This window comes from Chiloscyllium plagiosum, chromosome 11 (genome assembly GCF_004010195.1).
Source record: "Chiloscyllium plagiosum isolate BGI_BamShark_2017 chromosome 11, ASM401019v2, whole genome shotgun sequence".
Taxonomy (NCBI): Eukaryota; Metazoa; Chordata; class Chondrichthyes; order Orectolobiformes; family Hemiscylliidae; genus Chiloscyllium; species Chiloscyllium plagiosum.
The window spans coordinates 17149506-17171508 of NC_057720.1; the positions used below are offsets into that span (position 1 = coordinate 17149506).

At 37.9% G+C, this 22003-nt stretch overlaps 1 protein-coding gene across 4 annotated transcripts in view; it reads right to left on the reverse strand.

The window, feature by feature from the left end:
- The window catches only part of tgfbr3 (transforming growth factor, beta receptor III), a 181546-nt gene that overhangs the window by 19211 nt on the left and 140332 nt on the right, over positions 1-22003 (reverse strand). For all 4 annotated transcript variants that reach the window (XM_043698779.1, XM_043698780.1, XM_043698778.1 and 1 more), the window contains 6 exons: positions 14951-15140; positions 7134-7447; positions 5810-5962; positions 4693-4818; positions 1170-1349; positions 97-408 (listed from right to left, as the gene is read on the reverse strand). In XM_043698779.1, the coding sequence (XP_043554714.1) occupies positions 97-408; positions 1170-1349; positions 4693-4818; positions 5810-5962; positions 7134-7447; positions 14951-15140 (1275 nt within the window). The remainder of the gene's footprint in view (positions 1-96; positions 409-1169; positions 1350-4692; positions 4819-5809; positions 5963-7133; positions 7448-14950; positions 15141-22003) is intronic.

The window sequence follows — 22003 nt, forward strand, 5'->3', positions numbered from 1 at the left end:
AATTTGATTGTTCTGACACTCTGGACATCTAAATAATGTAAACAACCTTCATCTTGCACATTGCTAGGATATATTATGTTTAGAAATATGACAAACCTTAGGAAGATTAGGAAATCCTTGGCTTTCAGTATCTTTTTGGCTGCATAGTGTAATTTCACAATGAAGAAAAACTAAGGACATGTTGTAGACTGGCTTAAACACAAAGCTGAACCTTTTTCTTTCCATCTCTGCATGAGGCACAAGGAAATCAAGCTTCTGAGGACTGTAGAATTTCACAGAATCCTCCTTTGGGCAAATATTTTCAATAATGGTGTAGTAATCTGAAGAGGAAACAGGGTCCGACGATGGAGAAATATAGCAGGTCTGGATAACAAAACTAATTTCTGGGTCAGATTTGGTTACAGATACCTAAATGCGTGTGATGAGATAAAAACAAAAACCCTTATTAGAATGATTTTAAGTCATACTACAACTTCTATAATGCAGATTGTCGCCAGTTTGAAGGAGAAGAACATTCTACAGACAAAGTCTTTTCTCATTCATGATTGAAAAAGACTCACACATATCCTACTTTACTCTTTTGCAGAAACATTTACTATACTGTCAACATGGAGACACTTGGATGAATCCTTCACCGCTTTTCTATTCCCAGAATGTTACTCTTGGAGAGAATGCACACAGCACCTCTGTAATGAATAACAGGGCTCAATCCTTTATTGTAACATTATCAACTGATCATTAAGCAACTAAATGTTTAGTCACTGTATTCATTTTGTTGGACATGAACTTGGTGAATTTTGTTGTTAATTCTAATGTCGTGAATGAACAATGTCGTGAATGAGCCAGAATATGGATAATCTATGACCAGTTTTTATTTAATAAGATAATATAACAGTTGTGAGAAAAGTCACTAATTTAACAAAAGCTATTATATAATGGAATGAAATTATGGTCAATGCCATGTTTAGAAGAATCCATTTGGTCAAAATCACAAGATAACTTTGGACTTCTTATTAATACAATTTTCCCTGTCAAACCAAAGAAACTTAAGCCATAGTTTAACCATCTGCTCACTTGAATTTATGAATTGCTGCCAAGAAAAGAACTGCAAAAGTTCAGAAAAAAAGGCACAGCCTTCACAATTCTTCAACTCATTTGCAACTCATTACCTCAACAAATAATGGGTTATTCTCCGAAACAGTGTGCACGCCTTGTGAGGGAGTACGGAATAGATCTGTGTTGTATAGCTCCATGTTCAAAGTTGCATTGTTGCTTTGTGTCAAAGAAGGGAAGCCAGAATGGGAAGGCATCTCAGACTTCTTACTAGGCGTGAAGTACGTACAGTTAAACTGAAACAAAAGGAAACTGCTTTTGAAATATCCATAAAAGTTGCCATCAACAATTAAACTTTATCTATAAATTTCAGTATACCACAAACTCTGAGGTAATTTAGCAAAATATAGTGAAATATGATTAAAATGTTCAATGAATCAAGCAGTCAAGTTTGAAACTTCTACAGAATTATAACTGCTGCAACTTCTTTAATATCTGTAGATTAAGAAAATTAGACACTATCGTTAGTCATAGAGTGAAACAGTTTTTTTTTTACAGTATGGAAAGAGAGCTTTCAGCCCATTTTATCCACACTAGTCATCAAATATCCATCTACCCTAATCCCATTTTCCAGTACTTGGTTCCTAGCCTTGTATGCTATGACATTTCAAGTGTTCAGCTAAATAGTTCTTCAATGTCTTGAAGTTTCTCATATCTACCGCCCTTTCAGGCAATGAGTTCCAAACACCCACAATCTCTAGGTGAAAATGTTTTTCCTCATATCCCCTCAAAACCTCCTGTCCCTAACCTTAGGATTGGGCCCACTGGTTACTGACCCTGCTACTAAAGGGAGAAAGTATATTCATATCCATCCTGTCTTTGCCTCTCAGAAATATATACACTTCAATCAGATTTATCCCTCAGACTTCTCTGCTCCAAGGAAAACTAATCCAGACTATCCAGTCTTTTTTCATTGCTGAGTTGCTTCAGTTGAGGTAATGTCCTAAGGAATCTCTTTTGCACTCTCCTCTCTAGTGTAATCACATACTTCCTATAATGTGGTGACCAGAACTATATACAGCACTCCAGTTGTGGTCAAATTAACATGAAATATAGCTTCACTATAACCTCCTTGCTCTTGCATTCAGTGCCATGTCTAATAAAACCAAGTATCCCACATGCCTTCGAGAGCACCTTCTCTACCGGTCCAGCTGCCTGCAAGGATCTGTGGACATGCACACTGGTCCCTCTGATCACTTATCCTGCCTAGAATCCTGCCATTCAATATGTATTCCCATGCCTTGTTAGTTGTCTTGAAATCTTTCAGGATTAATTTGTATCTGTCACTGTTTAGCCCATTTATAATTGTTCTGTAGACCAAGGTTTTCATTCTTGCTTTTTTATCACACCACCAATTTTTGTGTTATCAGCAAACCTGCCCCTTCAAGTGGAGTTTAATTCTGTACCTTAGAATTTTTTCCATATATGTTAGACTCACTAGCCTATAGATTCCTGGTTTACCCCTACAACCCTTTTTGAATAATGGTATTATGTTACCTGTTCTGCAGTCCTTTGGACCCCTTCTGTTGCCAAAGGGGACTTGAAAATTAATGCTAGAGTCCTTGCAATCTTCTCTCTTCTGTTCTACAACAGCCTTGGATACATTTCATCTGGGATTAGGAATTTATCTATTTTTAAGCCTGCCAAAATCGCTTGTTCATCCTGCCTCTCAATGCCAACTTGTTCAATTATATTACAGCTCTCATTCCTGATTTCTAGGCCTTCAGTACTGCGAACACAGCTGAAAGTACTCATTTAAATCCTCAGCTATGTCTTCTGGCTCCCCATACAGATTGCCACTTTGGTCCCCTTCACCCTACCAATCTTTCCCTGGTTATTCACTTTTCGCTAATATACTTTTTTTCTAAGGATTCTCCTTAATGTTACTTGCCAATGTTTTTTCATGTCCATTCTTTGGTTTCCTAATTTCTTTTTTAAGCTATTCCCTACACTTTTAGAGTCTGAGGGCATTCACTGAATTTTCGGTATCTATCATAAGCTTAGTTTTTATTTTCTTACCCAATCCTTTGCAGCCTTTTACATGCAGAGTTCTCAGGACTTCCTGGTCCCACCTTCCACCTTCATGAAAACATGTTGACTCTGCACTCTCACTATTACTCTTTAAATGTTTTGCAGTGCTCTAATGCTAATTTTTCTACAAGTGGCTGCTCCCAGACAACTTCAGCCAAATCCCGTCTTACATTATTAAAAATTGGTCTTCACACAATTCAAAACCTTTATTTCCAGTCCATCTTAGGCCTTATCCATAATCACCTTAAATCCTACTGTATTATTAATACTATCCCCCAAAAAGCTCCCCCATTGCCAGACCTACGACTTGCCAGTTTCATTGATTAAAATTAGGCCCAGTAGGAACTAGGCAAGGAGCTCAACACATGCATGTCCATATAAGGTTAGGATCAGTCTCAGATACAATGAGTAGCGTTTGTATTTTGAGTTGGGTTGGGTTGTCACTGGAGTCAAATTGGTCTCTTGGATCTGCACTGGGTTGGAAATAGTCACTCAGCAGGGAGTTTTTCTGACATAGGTCAGTGACCAGAAGGCTATCTTGCTGACTAATTACAGCTCTTGAAGCCGATTGTCTAATGGATTGTACTCTTTGCCCAAACGAAACTGCAATTTGTTGCTGCAAGAAAGAAAGAGAAAGGGCACCTCCTCAGCAATGTTAAAACTCTTGTAGTGAGCCGACGTTGCACAAGGCACGCATGTCCTTAGGACAGATTGTGGCTGCAACAGTGGGCAGGAAGGCTGGGGTTAGGGGGCTTCAAAGGTGTATTTACCCTCAGTGCTCTCAGGCTCTCATTATCATCTTAATTAAGTCCCCCTCTCTTTTGACGTGGAGGTGCAGGTGTTGGACTGGACTGGACAAGATCAGAAGTCAGACGACACCAGTTTATAGTCCAACAGGCTTATTTGAAATTATAGACTTTCAGAGAGCTGCTCCTTCATCAGATGAAGTATTAATGCCCCTCTCTTATGGGCTGACTGCCTTCATACATGCTCTCATCTAAGCACTGTCAGCACAAATTAAGAAAACCGGCTCAGGTGAGGCACCTATGCAAGTGCACCCTCTTATGAAAGAGAAATGGACAGAAAATTGAATGTGCAGTGCATTTCAAGAACATTATACAATATAAGAAGATCATGATTGTAATAACATACTCTCAAGAGACAGTTTGGAAATAATTACTGAACAACTTATCACTGCACATCTCACATTTGGAAACGGCCTTTTTCATCAAAAACATCTCTTTGTTGGAAAAAAGGGGAAACAAATAACCTATTAAACTTTATTCATTATTTATGTAATGAGGACAGCTGAAACCCTAAACTGTATTAACTCTCACTGTACTCAATAAGCTTGGGTTGCCTAGAGTGAGCGTACATTTGGTGGCCAGCAGATGAAGGGTTAATATCAATCTTTATTCGTAGAACTATGAATTTGAGAAGACTTTTGGCCTTGCAAAAATATGCATATTTCCATGACCTCTAACCTGTTCAGCTTGCACAAACTATTTCAGAATGTGAATTTAAACATGCTGGACACAAACAGCATACCCGAACAATTTTTGGTCTGCTCGGAATTGGGTCGTCGCCATCTCCAGGGAAGCCATTGTCTCCCGATTCTTCGTTATCACCATACCATCCACTTCCTTCACAGCAGTACTCTAGCTGTATCACAATCTATCAATCAGGAAAAATTTCAGTGATTTAGAAAAATCGTTTCATATTAGCTGATTTCACAAACCATTGCTCATAAAGAAATAAGTAAAATAAAAAAAATTTGCTTTCTGACTATAAATTTTCATCTCAAATTTGTATACTTCTGTTCTTTAAACAACTTGTCACTACTTTTTTTTCCATTCTCCCCCAAACTTCCATTGGTAGTCACTCTGTCATTATGCTTGTGTCATCCGTAACTTGTCCAATCCATCAATTTGCCCTGCCAACTCCTTAAGACCTTGATATTGGACATTTTTTGATTCCTTCATTTTCCATTGTCTTTTTGCTTCACATGCTTTCACCATGTACTATGGAAATTACTGAAATCTAACTTTATATGCAGAATTTTTATAAAAGTTGTTGCTATTCTCCACTCTCACTTTGTTTGCATTTTACTTGGCTCCCTGGTTGTCTCCTAAAGGACCGCTAAAGCTTTCTTTCATCACTCAACCATTTGTCTCAGGATCTTTTACACTATGCCTGGAATTCTCTTTCTAAGCTAAGCAGGAACAACTGGAAATAAGAAAAAATATAGTTTAATGAGGTAACATAGTAGTGTTTTCGTCAAGGGAAATGTACTGGTTCATCCAGGTTACTGTTAAAGTTTCTCATCAGGTTTCTGCTGTGATTATAGAGTTAACAGCCCTGAATCCCACCTCTTAACAAGAAATTGAGGGGGGAGAAAATAATTCTGGAACTACTTTTGGTGGATAAAACTAAAATTTGATCTCTTAGTTTATACTTTTGTATTTTAAGAAACTGATTGATAATATTTTTTCTAACTAATAACTTCTATGTAGTATATCATGCAGCAAAGAACTATTGGTGAAAATACAAAGTTTTTTTTTAAAAACAAACAATAGTCTTTCCCCAAGTACAAAAGTTAGACATTGTTATCATCAGCCATTTGAAACAAATCTAAAATAGGGATATTATATATTGGTTTGCTTACTGAGTTCAAATAAATGGTGAAACCATCTGAAGTAGGATATTTAGTTGTCTCACAGCTAGTGAGTGAAGACTCCAAAATGTAATGTGTAGAGTTTTCCTCTGCTTTGCATTTTGGATCGAGTAGAGAAACTTGTGTTACTGTAGTCGCCTCAGTCTAAAAGAAAGAAGGTCACAAAACATTAAAAGTGGACAGCATCCTTGATGTGTATTGAAGGTATAATTACTGCTCCTCCAAACAAACATGTCCATGTTATGAATATAGTCTAATTGCTTTGCATCAGTGCTCTAACAGTCAACCAAACAAGACACAATTGGAGTTTCCATTTAATTTATTGTTTTCACTGTATCTCGCTACATGTGACAAGTGTTGTTTTGCATGCTATACAGGCAGATTGCACCTTAAAAAATGCATCAAGGTAGCAGAACACAATGCATAATTGGGTCAGAGTTACAGAGAAGGTGCAGAGAGTGAGAGATCAACAGTAACATTTCAGAGGTCCGTTCTTAAGTCTGGTAACAGCAGGGAAGAAGCAATTCTTGAATCTGTTCATATATGTATGCAAACTTTCATATCTCTTATCTGATGAAAGAAGGTGGAAGAAAGTATAACTGGCGTAGAAGGGGTCTTTGATTATGTTGGATGCTTTCCCGAGACAGTGAGAAGTTCAGATGGAGTCAATTTATTGATTATTATACTATTGATAGTTCATATCCAGTGGTTGTGGTGGATGGGATTAATTGGGGAAAACTGTCACTTCGACTATTGTTGGCAGTGAATTTTGGAGTATGACTCTGCTGGCCGCAGATAGAACCAAGTGGCAAATGACAGTGAACATATTTTGTTTTAAATGTTTCTTTGTAGAAACAACTCACTCCTTTGAGACCGAAAAACTGAAAATCAAAATCTATTATTTTTCGTCTAAATAAATGTACAGTACCTATTGAAACAAACAAAGATTCTGAAACAGGTGAAACATAACACTTTTGTAGTATTTAATAGCATAGTGTGAAATAGTAACAGTAGCATTACTTGTACAATGCATTTCACAATGGGAAAAGGCAGCAAATTTAGCTGACCTAACTTTTGGGTGAAAAGTGTTAAACTGGTCTTCCAGTTCAGGCTACATTCAGATTAACATAACTCTTGTACGAACATTAAACTTAAGCACAGCCTTGTTGCTTTGTCAGCAAAGAATGTACTCTGATACATAACAGTACAGGGCAGGCAACGGTTTTGACACATTCTATTATCAACATTGTAAATATGAATGTGCAAATACTCCACACATTATCATGATAGAAAAAGGTAATGGATTTAAACAAACCTGAAGGCTGCTCTTCTCAATTACAGCTCTCATTCTTTTGTCCTCACACTGAACTGACAGGGCCACATTTTCAAAGGTCTGAATCTCTTCTGCTTCAGATAATCCGTTCCTCATTAATTGTTCAAATGTGCTATCCTGGGATCTCTGTGGCAGTTTGAGAGATGTGTCCACCCTGTCATAATCATCTTGGTCAAAAGGAAATGGAAACTGAAAGACTTCGCGAAGTCCAGGAAACACCTCATCAGGTGATTTCAATGGCTTTCTCAGAATTGCAAGTTCTGGTGGCAGAAAAGATTCTATGTCCTCTTCTTCAGCTATGGATAAAGGGGGAGGAGTTGGCAAACAATATTGATTTTGAAACATTGATTTTTCTTTTGAAAAACAGTTCTCACTTTCAAGACTCAATTTACTGTAAAATTATAGTTATAATAAACTTGCATCTTCTTATTACAGGAGAAAGTGAGGTCTGCAGATGCTGGAGATCAAAGTTGAAACTTTATTGCTGGAACAGCACAGCAGGTCAGGCAGCATCCAGGGAACAGGACTCCACTGAACCCCTGCATAACAATCTGAATTAAGATTTAACTCATCTGACCTCTGCCAATTTTTAAATGTCTAGCAGCATTGCTACTTAATAAATAAAGATTCTGAACAGCTGGAACATAACACTATTGTAGTATTTAATATCATAGTGTGAAACTGTAACAGTAGCATTACTGTACTTTTACAATGCATTTCATAAGGCAAAAATGCAATCTGAACAATACAGGCATTCTCCAGTATTTCTAGTATGTGGGTCCAAGTCACATATGTAGATTGAAATTTAAGAATTCAACATTTACAATTGTTTGAATTCATAATTCAGTCTACTTCAATCCATTCATTCTTCAAACCTTTTTTGAATAATTGAGTTTTTAAAATGAGATTACAGAAACCAACTTCCTTTTGATCTTTTCTCTATTCTACATTTGTCCGTTACAGTATCTGCTCATGATAGGAGCTTGAGACAGTCCATCCTCAGAATGCTTTCATGAATGATACCAAGGTTGTCTAAGGCAGCATATCATCAAGCTGTGATAAAGAATTGCCATCTTTTCTTGCCAATGACTTTGCCTAACTAACAGAATCATCGTCCAGGAAAAGGCCAAGTAGTTAAGTCAATTACAGAGTATTCAAATAAATCTTCCAGCTAAATGTCATAGGTCTAAACGTGGCAAAGGAACATACAGTACAGTAATTCCACTATTTTACGAATGCCACATATTACACCCATTAAAGCATTTACCAGTGCCCTCATTAATAAGGATGGTAAAATAGTAAAATCTATGCTTTTATTTTGTCCTTCAGGTATTGCAAAGGAAAATATATTGTTTTACATTTATTATTACAGGGATTTGAGCCGAGTTTCAAATTAATAGCAAGTCTTTGCCAGTTGTAGTTTCTAATTTATCCTCAAATATTTTTTGCAGAGGACATGCCCCTGCAATACACTTTCAGTTGCAACACGAATGAAACTGGGTGATACGGAGTTGTTTCTTGAACAGACAACCCTGGGTTGGGGAAAAGTGCTATGGTCCTCAGGGCCCCAAACCAAGTAATTCCCAGTGAACATTTTCCATGGAGCAATCCTTTTGTGCAAGACATGGGATGCTGAGGAAATAATTCAACATGTTTTTGTTTTAAAAAGTGACAAGAATCTTTAATATTAGAATGTTTACAAACATAACTCTCTTGGGTTACTTGCCTTATTGGTTCCTTATTTATCAATGACTGCTAAGAAGTGATACTTTATAATGAAATATGGTGTTTCATAGATTTCCCAGGCCATACTTTTGCCAATGCTTTTTCAAAAGAACCTTCAAAATCCACAACTGCTACAATTTAGAAGCCCATGGATAGTACACTCATTGGAACACCAACACCTCCAAAATCACATACCATTCTGACTTTGATCTATCTTACTGTTCCTTCATCATTATACAGTCAAAAGGCAGCCTCTCCCTATGTTAAGTGCTGTATAAGCAACTTCATTAAATGTACTGCCATACTTCAAAATCTGGCCCACTATCACCTTCTCAGAACAACTAAACAGTGTCAATAAATAAATGCCATTTATGTCAGTTTCCCAAAGATTAAAAAAAGTTAAAATGTTCAGGGACAGTGCTTTATCTTTTAATAATAAGTGATGTTTGTTCCCGTAGTAATTATGCTCGTTCCTGATTCCTTTCCCACTTAAATTGCTTATGGAAGAGTTTAATACTTAGCTCTTGTTGATAATTCCTCACTACAGAGCTGCACAGAAAGCATCTCAACTGCATTGTAAGTCACTTTTCACACTGGAAGGATACACATGGGTAAAAGAGAAAGAAACAGCATGTGTATTGTGACAGAGAGAAACAAGTGCCAGAAGTACAATGGTAGCAGGAAGAACTACTAAAGTTGACCAGTATGGTGACAACATTATTGTGTGAGCACAGTATGGCAACTTGTTACATATTGCATCACCTCATCATCATACCACAACCTATCTGACAACCAACTGAAGATGAGGAAGAAGGGAGGAGGCAAGTAACACAACCCAGTCAAAGCAACCCTTATTTCTTATTCACCAAGTCCCACAATTACTTTATCTTGATTACTGATCAGGGCTGCATGATTGCTCAGTGGTTATCACTGCTGTCTCATAGATCCAGGGACCTGGGTTTAATTTCACCCTTGGGCACCTGTGGAGTTTGCACTTTCTCCTAGTGTCTATTTGGGTTTCCTCTAGGTGCTTGGATGTTCTCCCACAGTCCTAAGATGTGCAGGCTAGGTGGATTGGCCATCTTAAATTGGCCACAGTGTCCAAAGATGTGCAGGCTAGGTCGGTTAGCCATTGGAAATGTGGGGTTATAGGAATAAGGTAGTCAGGTGGGTCTGGGTGGGATTCTTTGGAGGGTCAGTGTGTACTTGATGGGCCGAATAGCCTACTTCCACACTGTATGGATTTATGATCTGTACCCTCCTGTATCCTTTGACAACCTTCTTCACTATCCACATGGTGGGAGGAAGTGATATGACAATTTGTTTGCAGTCAAATTATTTGTACATTGCTGAGAGGTGAGCTCCAAGATATGGATACAGAGGCTGTTTGTTATACAAATGAATTGTGCAAGCGAGATCCTGCCTATTAGGGAACAGAGTAAATAACAAGAAAATGGTGAAGAATATCAGCATTATGTGAGAACTGAAAAACAAATATTTCAGAAATGAAAAACTAAATATTTTCAACTTAGGGTAGCATGGTGGCTCAGTGGTGAGCACTACAGCCTCACAGCACCAGGGACCCACGTTCAATTCCAGCCTCGGGTGACTGTCTGTGTGGAGTTTGCACATTCTCCCTGTGTCTGCGTGGGTTTCCTCCCACAGTCCAAAGATGTGCAGGTCAGGTGAATTGACCATGGTAAATTGCCCATAGTGTTGGGTGCATTAGTCAGAGGGAAGCAGGTCTGGGTGGGTTACTCTTCAGAGGGTTGGTGTGGATTTGTTGGGCTGAAGGGCCTGTTTCCACACTGTAGGGAATCTAATCTAATCTAAAAACTTTGAAAATGCAATCAGCTTCAAAGACTCCAAAGACCTGATCGAAGCTTATAAAATAATAAGAGGAATGGACAGAGTTAATGATAATTGTCTTTTCCTTATGACGGGGGCTTTCAAGACTAAAGGGCACATTTTAAGGTAAAAGAAGAGAGATTTCAAATAAAACATGAGAGGCAATTTTTTTTTTTACATAGATGGTGGTTCGCGTGTAGAATAAACTTCCTGAGGAAGTGGTGGATGCAGGTACAATTACAACGTTTAAAAGACATTTGAATAGGTACGTGAATAGGAAAGAGTTGGCAGGATATGGGCCAGCAGCAGGCAGATGGGGCTAGTTTAGTTTCAGATTATGTTCAACATGGACTGGGTGGACCAAAGGGTCGATTTCTGTGCTGTATAATTCTATACCTCTATGACATATATTATACACATTAAATATACAGTGAAGTTACATAACTAAATGCCTAATAGTATGTTTGAAACTCAGCCTCAGGGTTTCACATAAATGTGTCACTTGAATGTTTCACCATCTAGACCAACCAATGACTTGAGCAAAACCAAGATTGACTTATGTCTATAACTGTGTTACATAACTGATTCACGTGATTCTACAGGAAACTGAATTCATGAACTTACTAACACAAGCATCAGGTTAATACACAATCTAAACTAATTCCATTTAGAAACTGCCATAGCAAAAAACCAACAGACTTTTCCGCTGCAAGTGAACTTGTTTTTCCAGAAGTATGTTCAATTCATTGCAACAGTCTCCTCCTACCTTCAACCAAATAATTTTTCTGAACAAGGAAGGTACCATGCCTATATCTTTATATAGGCCTTTTAAGAAGCCTGTCTGGAGTTAAATCCAGAGACAGAGACAGAGACAATCAGGGAAATGTGATGACCAATTTGAAAGTATAATAATAGAAAAAGCTTCGGATCTTTTAATTAATAATTTGGTCCCACAGAGATAATTTGCTTTAAGTGTTAGATGAACTGTGCATTTCAACAAGTTGACCTGTGATTTAATTTTGTATAACTGATTAGAAGCAACAAAATTTCTAACATTTTCAAAGGTCCGGCACGTTCTGGCCAACATTTGCTGCAGCACATTAGTGCTTCTTGGCAAACAAATGTTGATTTCCTGTTGAGATGCATAGTTTTTTTTTTAAACGTTGCTACGGTTTGAAGCAACTTGTCTTTTTTTGATTGTGAAGGTCTTGCACCTGTCAGCCGACCACTTGTTCCACAGACATTTGGATGGCTGATTCTCGCTCCCCCCCAACCCCCCAGAGCAGCTGCAATGCATCTCTTGTCTCCATTAAGAATTTCTGAATCACTTCCAGCACTTCAGTTTCAAAAGGACTACAAATTTTATGTACTTCAACTTTCAAAAAAGAATTTACAACTGTTTAACTGGGTAATGCCAAACTACCAAACCAGCTGAGAAATGAGCAGAATAACTTGTGTACAAGAATGGTATCATTCCTCTAAGGGATAAAGTTGCATGCCCATCACAGCTGTAGTCTCCTTCTTCATATTCCCCTCAACCACAGCTCACAGAATTGACAATCACCCAGGAGGAATGAGCAGCATTTAGTGGTACCCCATGGTCCCCACAAACCACACTCCCACCTGGCTGGCCAAAACTCCAATGGCTGCTCCACAGCAATTTAAAGCTGAAAGCAGCGCTAACTTCTTTAAAGTGAGGAGTAAGAATTAGTTGCCCACTTAAGGGGCTCAATTGGTGGCAGGGTGTGAAGGTCTGAGCAAGTGTGCCCCTGTCATCAAACTCAATATGAGAGAGGGCAAAATGAATGAAACAGGACTTGTGGAACACAACCAGACTTTAGCCAGCAAGCGGTAGTTAACGTTTGAATTGCAATGTTAGGCAACGAAAACCAAAGCTTTCAATCATGTACTGACCTTCAACGGCACCACCAACCACCAATTAATCTTTCCCGTCCACTTGTTAGGGGTCTGGTACCTTGGAAGGTACAGCCACATTAACACTCTGGCTGCTTAAGCAATGCAGAGGCCAGGTACTCAGCAACATATGGTTTCTGACCATTTTAATGCCTCACCACTATCTTCAAAATTCATAACAAGTGTGACAAATACTAACCGCAATGGGCACAGCCAAACTACAAGTAATTAGTTCAATAGCAACACAAGACAGAACTGTACTTGTTTGATGTCTCTGCCAGTGAAAGAACAACTATTGGAAATCAAATGAGTGCTACTGACTTTATCCTGGTCACCTTGTTAAAAATGTTGGTCACACGCTGTTCAATTGTATATGCAGAGGCAAATTGTGCATTGCTCAGTTGTGATTTGAATGCTGAGTAGGGAGGCAACTGTTTATAACTAAATCAAGCAGATTTCAATTCCATCAATGAGAAAGAATATTCTCTAACATGAACTATTACAGATATACTTGGGAATGACATTAGCCTGGATTTTTGCAACAATGAAAGCTTTTTCGTCATTACTAAAATGGCAGAGGAAGCCAAATCCAGGTCTTGCTTTCAAACACAATTCCCACCATTTTCATTGGGTTGGGATACATTTCAATGACTTTCATTCCTGGCTTGGTTTCATAACTTAGGTGAACGAAACATGATGTGCGCAGATTAGATTTACTAGAAATTGGAATAAACTTTGTGGAATCTTTTAGTGAGTTGGGATACCCTTTTGGAGAAGTAAAGTACCTCTCTGGATACTGTCCCTGGACACTGTTACTTTCAAGAAAGGTAAAGATTGTTAAAAGTAGGAGTGTGTAAACAAATGCATAAGGGATGGCACGGTGGCACAGTGGTTAGCACTGCTGCCTCACAGCACCAGAGACCTGAGTTCAATTCCCGCCTCAGGCGACTGTGTGGAGTTTGCGTGGGTTTCCTCCGGGTGCTCCGGTTTCCTCCCACAGTCCAAAAATGTGCAGGTTAGGTGAATTGGCCATGCTAAATTGCCCATAGTGTTAGGCAAAGTGGTAAATGTAGGGGAATGGGTCTGGGTGGGTTGCGCTTCGGCGGGTCGGTGTGGACTTGTTGGGTTGAAGGGCCTGTTTCCACACTAAGTAATCTAATCTAAAGTTCATTACCTATTAAGCTCAGTGGAACGGTTACAAACTATACAAAAGTTTCAAAAGCAACTGTGAAAAGCACCTACCTTTTAAGTACTTAAAGACAACTGTCTGCGGTGTTAAAAATAACTTGCCTTTCCACTTTGCTGACATAAGACTAAGGATTATTATTACTGGATTAATGCTGTACGGCTGATTTCACGACTTTCCATTATCACAGAAGCTGACTGCCATTTCAGTTTGATTGACAGCTCCTACTGGCTATAGTCTCTCTGAAGTGGGAATACAGATTCCAATTCTTGGTTTTGTAAGGGATTAAACACTTAAATAAAACTTTGTCCCTCATGAAGGACTACATAATTGAAGAGATGCAAACATATGGGTTGTAAACGTTTTAAAAAATATTCAATTGTTGAAAAATAAAGTGAATTTGTCAATAAATGTTAATTTCAACCCAGCATAGGACCCAAGACCTGGCATGATGGATATTGGGTGAGTTGTCATTGTAACGGAAAGGGCAAAGGGTGAAAGAAAGAGAGGGTGAAGCGGGTAGCACAACACAGACTGACAATGAAGGTATGAGGGAGCCACGGAGGATGGCTAGAGGGATTAGGTTTGTATAAAGTCTACAAATGACTAGGGGGGGTGGGTCGAGGGTGTATAGGATGCGGTAAGGGCTGTAAAGCGCCAAGGAGGTGGGCAGGGGAAAACAGGATACAATGGAGATTGTCAGAGGTCATGGCAGATGGGAGGGGACATAAGCCTGGCATGAATGGGCATTGGATGCTTGTGGAGGAGTTTATGAAAAAAAGCTTCAGTGCAGGAGCACTGAGGCAACCCTACCGCCCAGCCTGTCTCTGCACCTGGCAGCTTCCACACCGATTTCCCAATCAACCAGCTCGAATCCCAGATAATCTGGCAATCACAGAACAAATATCACAACGAGTGGGGCCTTTTCTCCTGGACTGGATGTGCAGAGGCAGAGAATATCCTGACCCTGTACACCCAAAATAGGAGCACAAATCAGGTCACTATGACAAGTAGCTCATTCCAATTGGTTCAAATCAATGTTTGCATATAGCAAACATTTATTTTATTGATATGATTCAGAGTACTCAGAATGTAATTCATGGTACATGCACTCATTGGTACTTACAAGCTTCCTGAAGCCTCAAGTGAACTCTGTTTGCAACTGAAGCTTTAGTATATGAAGTGACTGGACTGTGACCACGTTCTTGAGCCCAGCGCAGAAGATCAATCTGAGTGGATGTCAGATCAGATGACATCTTTTTCACCACAGTCATAGATGCTTCTCGACTAAAGTTGATGCTGTCCCTATCGGAGACCTAGTTTCAATGGAAACAAGTGTTAATGCAAAACTAATCAAATTAATTAAGGGTGATTACTTCAATTTCCCTGACCTGTGCCTTGTGGATGGTGAGTAGGTTTGAGTCACTAGATAAGTTGTTTGCTGTTCAGCTCAACCAAATGTCTATAATATTTTAAACCACAATGTGTTCATTGAATATTAATGAAAGAAATCCCATTTTATCTACAGTTTTAGTTTGTTAATATTATTTTACAGGTTAAATGTTTGCCACCATAACAAACAGATTGCATCTCATCACTACAAAAAGTATACACAGCTCAGGTTAGAAGTATAAAAGAATCACAACAGCCAAAGCAAAATTTCCAGTCATTTTATTATAGCCCCAAACTGAGCTCTTTCCCAAACAGAGTATTTGGCATTGCTCCCATTATGGTTCTTCATCCCCAAAAGACATGCGATAGCATCGCTGCAGCTGTACAGAGAGGATGTGAGCTATAACTAAAAACACAATGGCAGTGTGAAATAAACCAAGTAACAACTTTACTTAGTTGTCTGCAGTAATGTAAAATTATATATCCGTGGCTAAATATATTTCACTGTATTTCTTTTTAGCAATCCAAAGTTTTGCAAGCTAAATCAGTGTCTTGTTGTCTTTTTTTAAAGTTCATATTATGATTGCACAATTAATGCAAAAACTATCTTCAAGTGTACTTGCAAACCTATTGTTAGAATTATCAATACTTTAAGTGCAGTACATGAAATATAGCAATTTGTGGGAACTTCAATACTATGCTAATGATGATTTGGGAACAATATTGATTATCGAATCATTGAGGAAATTAATGGCCAATTCTTTGCATATAAATCATGACACACCTTAATCATTTCATTCCCAATTACTTGAAATCTGTTTGAAATGTACATGAAAAACCCACTGAAAGAAGGGTTGTCTGGTAATGATTCTGAGGAAGGGCCACTTAACCTGAAGTGATAACTGTGAATTCTCTCCACAGATGCTGCCAGACGTGCTAAGTTTTTCTAGCTTTTTTTTGCCTCTGGTAATGATGGCTTACATCATTACATTTAAAAAATATATTTCAAGATTAAAAAAAAAGCCCATGACTAAATTAAGTTGTCAGTTTACAAATATTATACCATTTTACAAAACCTTCTGCTACCTAACTGATGTCACAGCTTATATTTCACTTAGGACTCCTTTGCTGACTGATGATTTTTGACCATGTTAATCTGTCACTAATTGTTCAATCTGATCAGAAAGTTCCTTAAATTATGTTTAGCTCATCTGCGATCCCTCCCCCCCACCTATTGCCCTTGTCCAATATAATAATTTAAACAAAATTATATTTAGTACCACTCTTCCCTCTATTTTAGAAATCCTACTCTAGAATCTGGAGAACAAAAGTCTACAAAGCACCTGCAATGAAGGTTCATAATATATTTTTGTTATTTGAGAACTTGGGTTCTAAAGTTGAGGGAAAATGGATATTAAATTACATTTCTGTGAAGATCTGTTTTTTTAAGAATAGTCAGTCATTTTTGTACAGCACATTTGGAGGTATTGTCTTTGCTTAAGATTTTATTTCAGAGTCTCCATTTGTTCTCTCAGGTAGATATAAAAACACTGCATTGCACAATTTAAAGAAGAGCAGTGAATGATCTCTGGTGTCCTGGCCAATATTTGTCCCTCAGTCTCATTAATAATCTGATCATCTGGGCCTTGTCACGTTTCTCTTTGTGGGGACTTGTTATGCACAGATATGTTTCCTACATTTATCACTTCAAATGTACTACATCTTCTGTCAAATGCTTTTGAATATTCAGAGGCAATGAAAAGCACAATATAAGTGCTAACTCCTAGGGAAATGGGTGGGAGAGGAGAGATGCCAGATGGACTAAACAATAATTTAAGTGCTAGCTCCTTGTCTATTTTACAAATTTAGCCACTCAATTGTCTTTCTGGTTTTTAATACTTTAATTATATTCTTGGAAGCTCCAGCCTCTCCCAAAAGCCTTTGGTTGGTCTTGATATTTTCATCCAAATTTCATTCGCAGGAACGGAATTTGGATTGAACAGTCTAAGCATGTGCTGCGTGTCTCGTTTCCCAGTCGGTTATAGGAATGGATAAAAATGCAAAATCTTTTAGCATATTTGGTGCAGCAATATCTTCACAATAATTGTGAAAAGCAGAACAACAAATGACAAAATTTACATTCCCACAGTTTATTTTCTAAAATGTAATTCAATGTATATGGAAGTGAACAAACAAAAAATATTAGTTTATAAAAGTTTCACACACTCAATGCCCAAACATCCAGAAACCAGGGCTGACGTTCTGGGGACATTTGGCAGATGGTGAAATTAAAAGCTTGCCTGATGGTGACTAGGTAACCACTTCTGATAGTCATAAAAACCTATCTGATTCACTAACCTCCTTCAGGGAAGGAAAGATATCTCTTTATATGGTCTGGCCTATAAGCAACTCCACACCCATAACGAGATGGTGGACACTCAAATACCTTCTGGATAATTAGGGATGTGCAAAAGATGCTGGCCTAGTTACAACCGTCCAAATTCTACGAATGAATAAAAAAAGCACACACAAAACCCAGAGGGCAAGATTTCTCAGATGGTGGGGTTTCCCATTCTAGTACCCATACTATCCAAAAGTCAGTGGATAATGTATCCTGCTGATCAAGGCAGTTTCACAGCATTTTAAACCTCCACAAAGCATTAACTGACTGGAGACAGCTTTTGCCCACGCAACCATGAAAACCACACCTTAGAGATCTGCCAGCCAAACTGATTGGTCAGCAGTTCTATAATCAGGTGACATGAGCTCAAAATAGATTTAAAGTTTTGATTTGAATGCAACATCCTTCAATAAGATAGACTGGATCATGAGTGTGTGTTAAATCTGCATTAAATGCTAACTTCTGATGGTTGGCCAGGGTAGCGATGTCTTCATTCTTGGTCATAGAGATGTTATGCTCACAAAGGGAATAACGTAACAAAAATACCAGAAAATATCACAAACACTGCTAGCTTGTAAATCTTCTAAAGATTTGGAATCTGAAGTAATAATAAACTTTTACTTCCATCGTGAAATGGTGGAAGTCAATAGACAAATGATTTTTGACAAATGATTTATATATCTTCAAAATGATCCCACAACTGGCTTTGGATACCACAGCTATTTTAGAGGACAGTATTTGAATAAAAGAGGGGGAAAGAGAGAGGAATTTATTTCCAATGTATGAGTGAAAGTGGACAGAAGAACAGGTTAAACTCTGAATTCAGACCTACAAATATGTTTTATTTATGTATCATTATCTTTTTGACGACACATTCAGAAAACATTTTACTCTTGGCATCTGTAAAACAACCACCAATTGACAGCATTGGGCAAAATTTGACCATGGGAATATCACATCAAGCAAATCCTTTATAGACCTTTCAGTAGCCTATCCATTTTCAGACAAGAATACACACATTCTATAAATTTCATGGTTAAAATAATTTTTCCATTGAAATGTCTGATCATTTCACAGGCATAATGCAGTGTATCTTCGCTAAATTCCCCATTTGTTCCTCATTCGGTTTCTCCTTAATGTGACCAAATTTTAATCCTTTCCCACTGAAAATTCCCATGAAATCATCAATACTCCACTCAGAGTGACACTGTGGCTGTATTGTTTTTTGGAGCATTGCTTTTTTACTTCAGGAAACAAAGTTATGTTTAATTATTTAATTTGATTGTTTATTTCTTCTTTAGAAACCTGTAAAATACAATAAGGTTATATTTCACACCGACACTATTCCACCAGCCCACTCTAGTTTTCATCAGACATCAACTCTTCTGATTTTTATCTTTAATTAGCTATAAATTCAATGTCTACAAGTTTATTTTCAGTATTTGTATTTTTTTTTAAAAGTTTTTGATCATTATGTTTAATACTTCTGTATATTCATTTTAGTTTAATTTATACAAGTTTAAAAGAAAGTACTCTTTTATAAAGTAGCATTGGATCAATGTAATTGTCACTTACATTACATTATTTTCCACCTACATTAGTTCTCTTTGCAAATGGTCAATTTAATAAATTTGCAAAGAGCATAAATTTACATTAGCTTAAGTATGACTCAAATTCAGGTTTGTCAGATTTCCTGCTCTGCACGATCTTACTGATTTCAAGCTGTGGACTGACAGCTGAGTAAATACTTATTTCATAACTGCATTGTCACGACTAGTGCAAGGTGAAAGTGAGGACTGCAGATGCTGGAGATCAGAGTCAAGATTAGAGTGGTGCTGGAAAAGCACAGCAGGTCAGGCAGCATCCGAGGAGCAGCAAAATCAACGTTTCGGGCAAAAGGGCTTTAATCATGACTAGTGCATGCCCCATTCCAATTTTCAAAATGCATTTTACTTAATGTTACTGTCAGGGCCCCATGCATCTCAGAACAGCTAAAGACATTCTTTGATACAGAGTTATTAAACAATTCATTCTAATACCTTTTCTAGAAACAAAACTATTTGTTAACAACTATTCAAAATGAGCTCACCTATATTTAGTAAATAACCTATAATACAAAGGACAACATGAAATAGGAATACAGATAATTATAAAACCTGTACAAAGTATATATTGGGAAACTATTTAAGGATGATGGCTAATCTCTTCAAGTTTGGACATTGGATATCCAGGCTGTTAGCTGTGATAATAGATGTTTTTCTTGTATTGATTAAAAAAATGGAAGCAAAGACTTTTCCTGCATCAAAAACTATAGTTCTTCCTGGCTCACACAAACTGTGTGGATATCGATGGTGAATAGATGTGTTGCCATCCACAAATGGTTGGCGACAGCACGTACAAAAGTGACTTAATAAAGCAGACACTATTTTGAATTACAGACCTTATGAACCAGGGAGGTTTGATGACTATTTTGAACCCTGTACATCTCCAACTGAAAAACAGGTATGCTCCATGTCTAATCAAGTACTTACATATTTTAAATCATAGTAGTAGCATATAGGCTAATGAATTTTGGATGTGCACAAAATTAGGTTTTATTATAGATTAGCTCAATTGACATATGTAAAATAGGATGATATAATAATATGTCCACAGTTTGCAATCACTTTTTTTGTGCATAAGGGGAAGAATGGATTTCTTCCAGCTTTAATTTGAAATTCCTCTAGTACTAAGCCTTTACAATAAAATGTTAAAAATCACATAACACCTGATGAAGGAGCGACACTCCGAAAGCTAGTATGCTTCCAATTAAACCTGTTGGACTATAACATGGTGTTGTGAGATTTTTAACTTTGTACACCCCAGTCCAACGCCGGCATCTCCAAATCATGGCAATAAAATGTACAATGGAAAATTTTAACAGATAGCATTTTTTAAAAAGAATCTGCACACAGAATCTATTACAGAATTGCAGGAATGAAGCATTTGAGTAAATAGTAAAATTGGCATTTAGCTTTAAAATCCGAATAGACTCTGCAGTGCAATACTGACAGAATGATGCACTGCTGAAAATCCTTTCTTTCAGACAAGAGGTTAAAGTGACGCCCCACCTGTGCACTCAAGCTGAAGTAAAAGATGTAATTGAACAATTCAACAAAAAAAAAAGGCAGGGAATTTTCCCAAGTGGTTTCTGCAATGTTTATCCTTGAATTAATTACTTTTTCTGCATCTTATTTATTTCTTTGTACTTTTAGCTTGTTAATTTGAAAGTGAAAAAAGGGCATTCTAATTTTTATCTTGCTTGCTCATTTTTCTGGTTAAAATTAATTAATTGAAATTTTACTTCTACAAAAGGCACAATAAAACACAAAAGAATAGTAGCCACAAAAATTAGCTTTTATGCCTATATTTTCAACTTTAGGCATCAGTTTGGATGCAACATGCGTGTTGTAGTGATGGATAGCAATATTGTGGGAGTTAGTAGTATGCACTGCAAATACTCAGAGTAGGCAGGCTGGGATGTAAGTCAGTAAACAATGTTGGTTTGAGACCACCAATGCCATCTTTGACCTTGCTGCTCATGCTATCACCCTCTCTTGAACATGTACAAGCGAAATATTCCTTCAGCAGTAGGAAGAACCCTCCACTGGTATTGAAAGGAATTATCAACTACTTTCTGATTAGGTTTGGATCCATTTCTACTGATTTTTGCTCAGTTTGGAGAAGTGCTGAGAGTTTTCTATTCCTGTGTAAAGTTAGTGAAGTCTTCAGGAAGTGATGTGGAAAATGGTAAAGCCTTTGGTTTTTAGATTAGACTACTTAGTGTAGAAACAGGCCCTTCGCCCCAACAAGTCCACACCGACCCGCCGAAGCGTAACCCACCCAGACCCATTCCCCTAACACTATGGGCAATTTAGCATGGCCAATTCACCTAACCTGCACATTTTTGGATTGTGGGAGGAAACCGGAGCACCCGGAGGAAACCCACACAAACACAGGGAGAATGTGCAAACTCCACACAGACAGTTGCCTGAGGCGGGAATTAAACCCGGATCTCTGGCGCTGTGAGGCAGCAGTGCTAACTACTGTGCCACCCACATTTTTTTTCCCTATAGTGCTATTTTTGATATGTTTCCCCCAATCTCAATCACAAATCATTGGTCAGATCACATTTTAGAAAGGCTTTGGTTCTGACTTTATGGGTTCTGCTCAGATCGCTTGTTCTCAACCATAGGTGTTATAGCCCCCACTATAAAGGAGACTTAGCAGCAGAAAAGCTCACACAGTGAGAAGAAAGGTTCTCAAAAGGATTCTTTATACACAGAGTCATTAGGTAAAAATTCACTTACCTCAGCCTCACTGAGGAACAGTGTGTGCAACATCTCC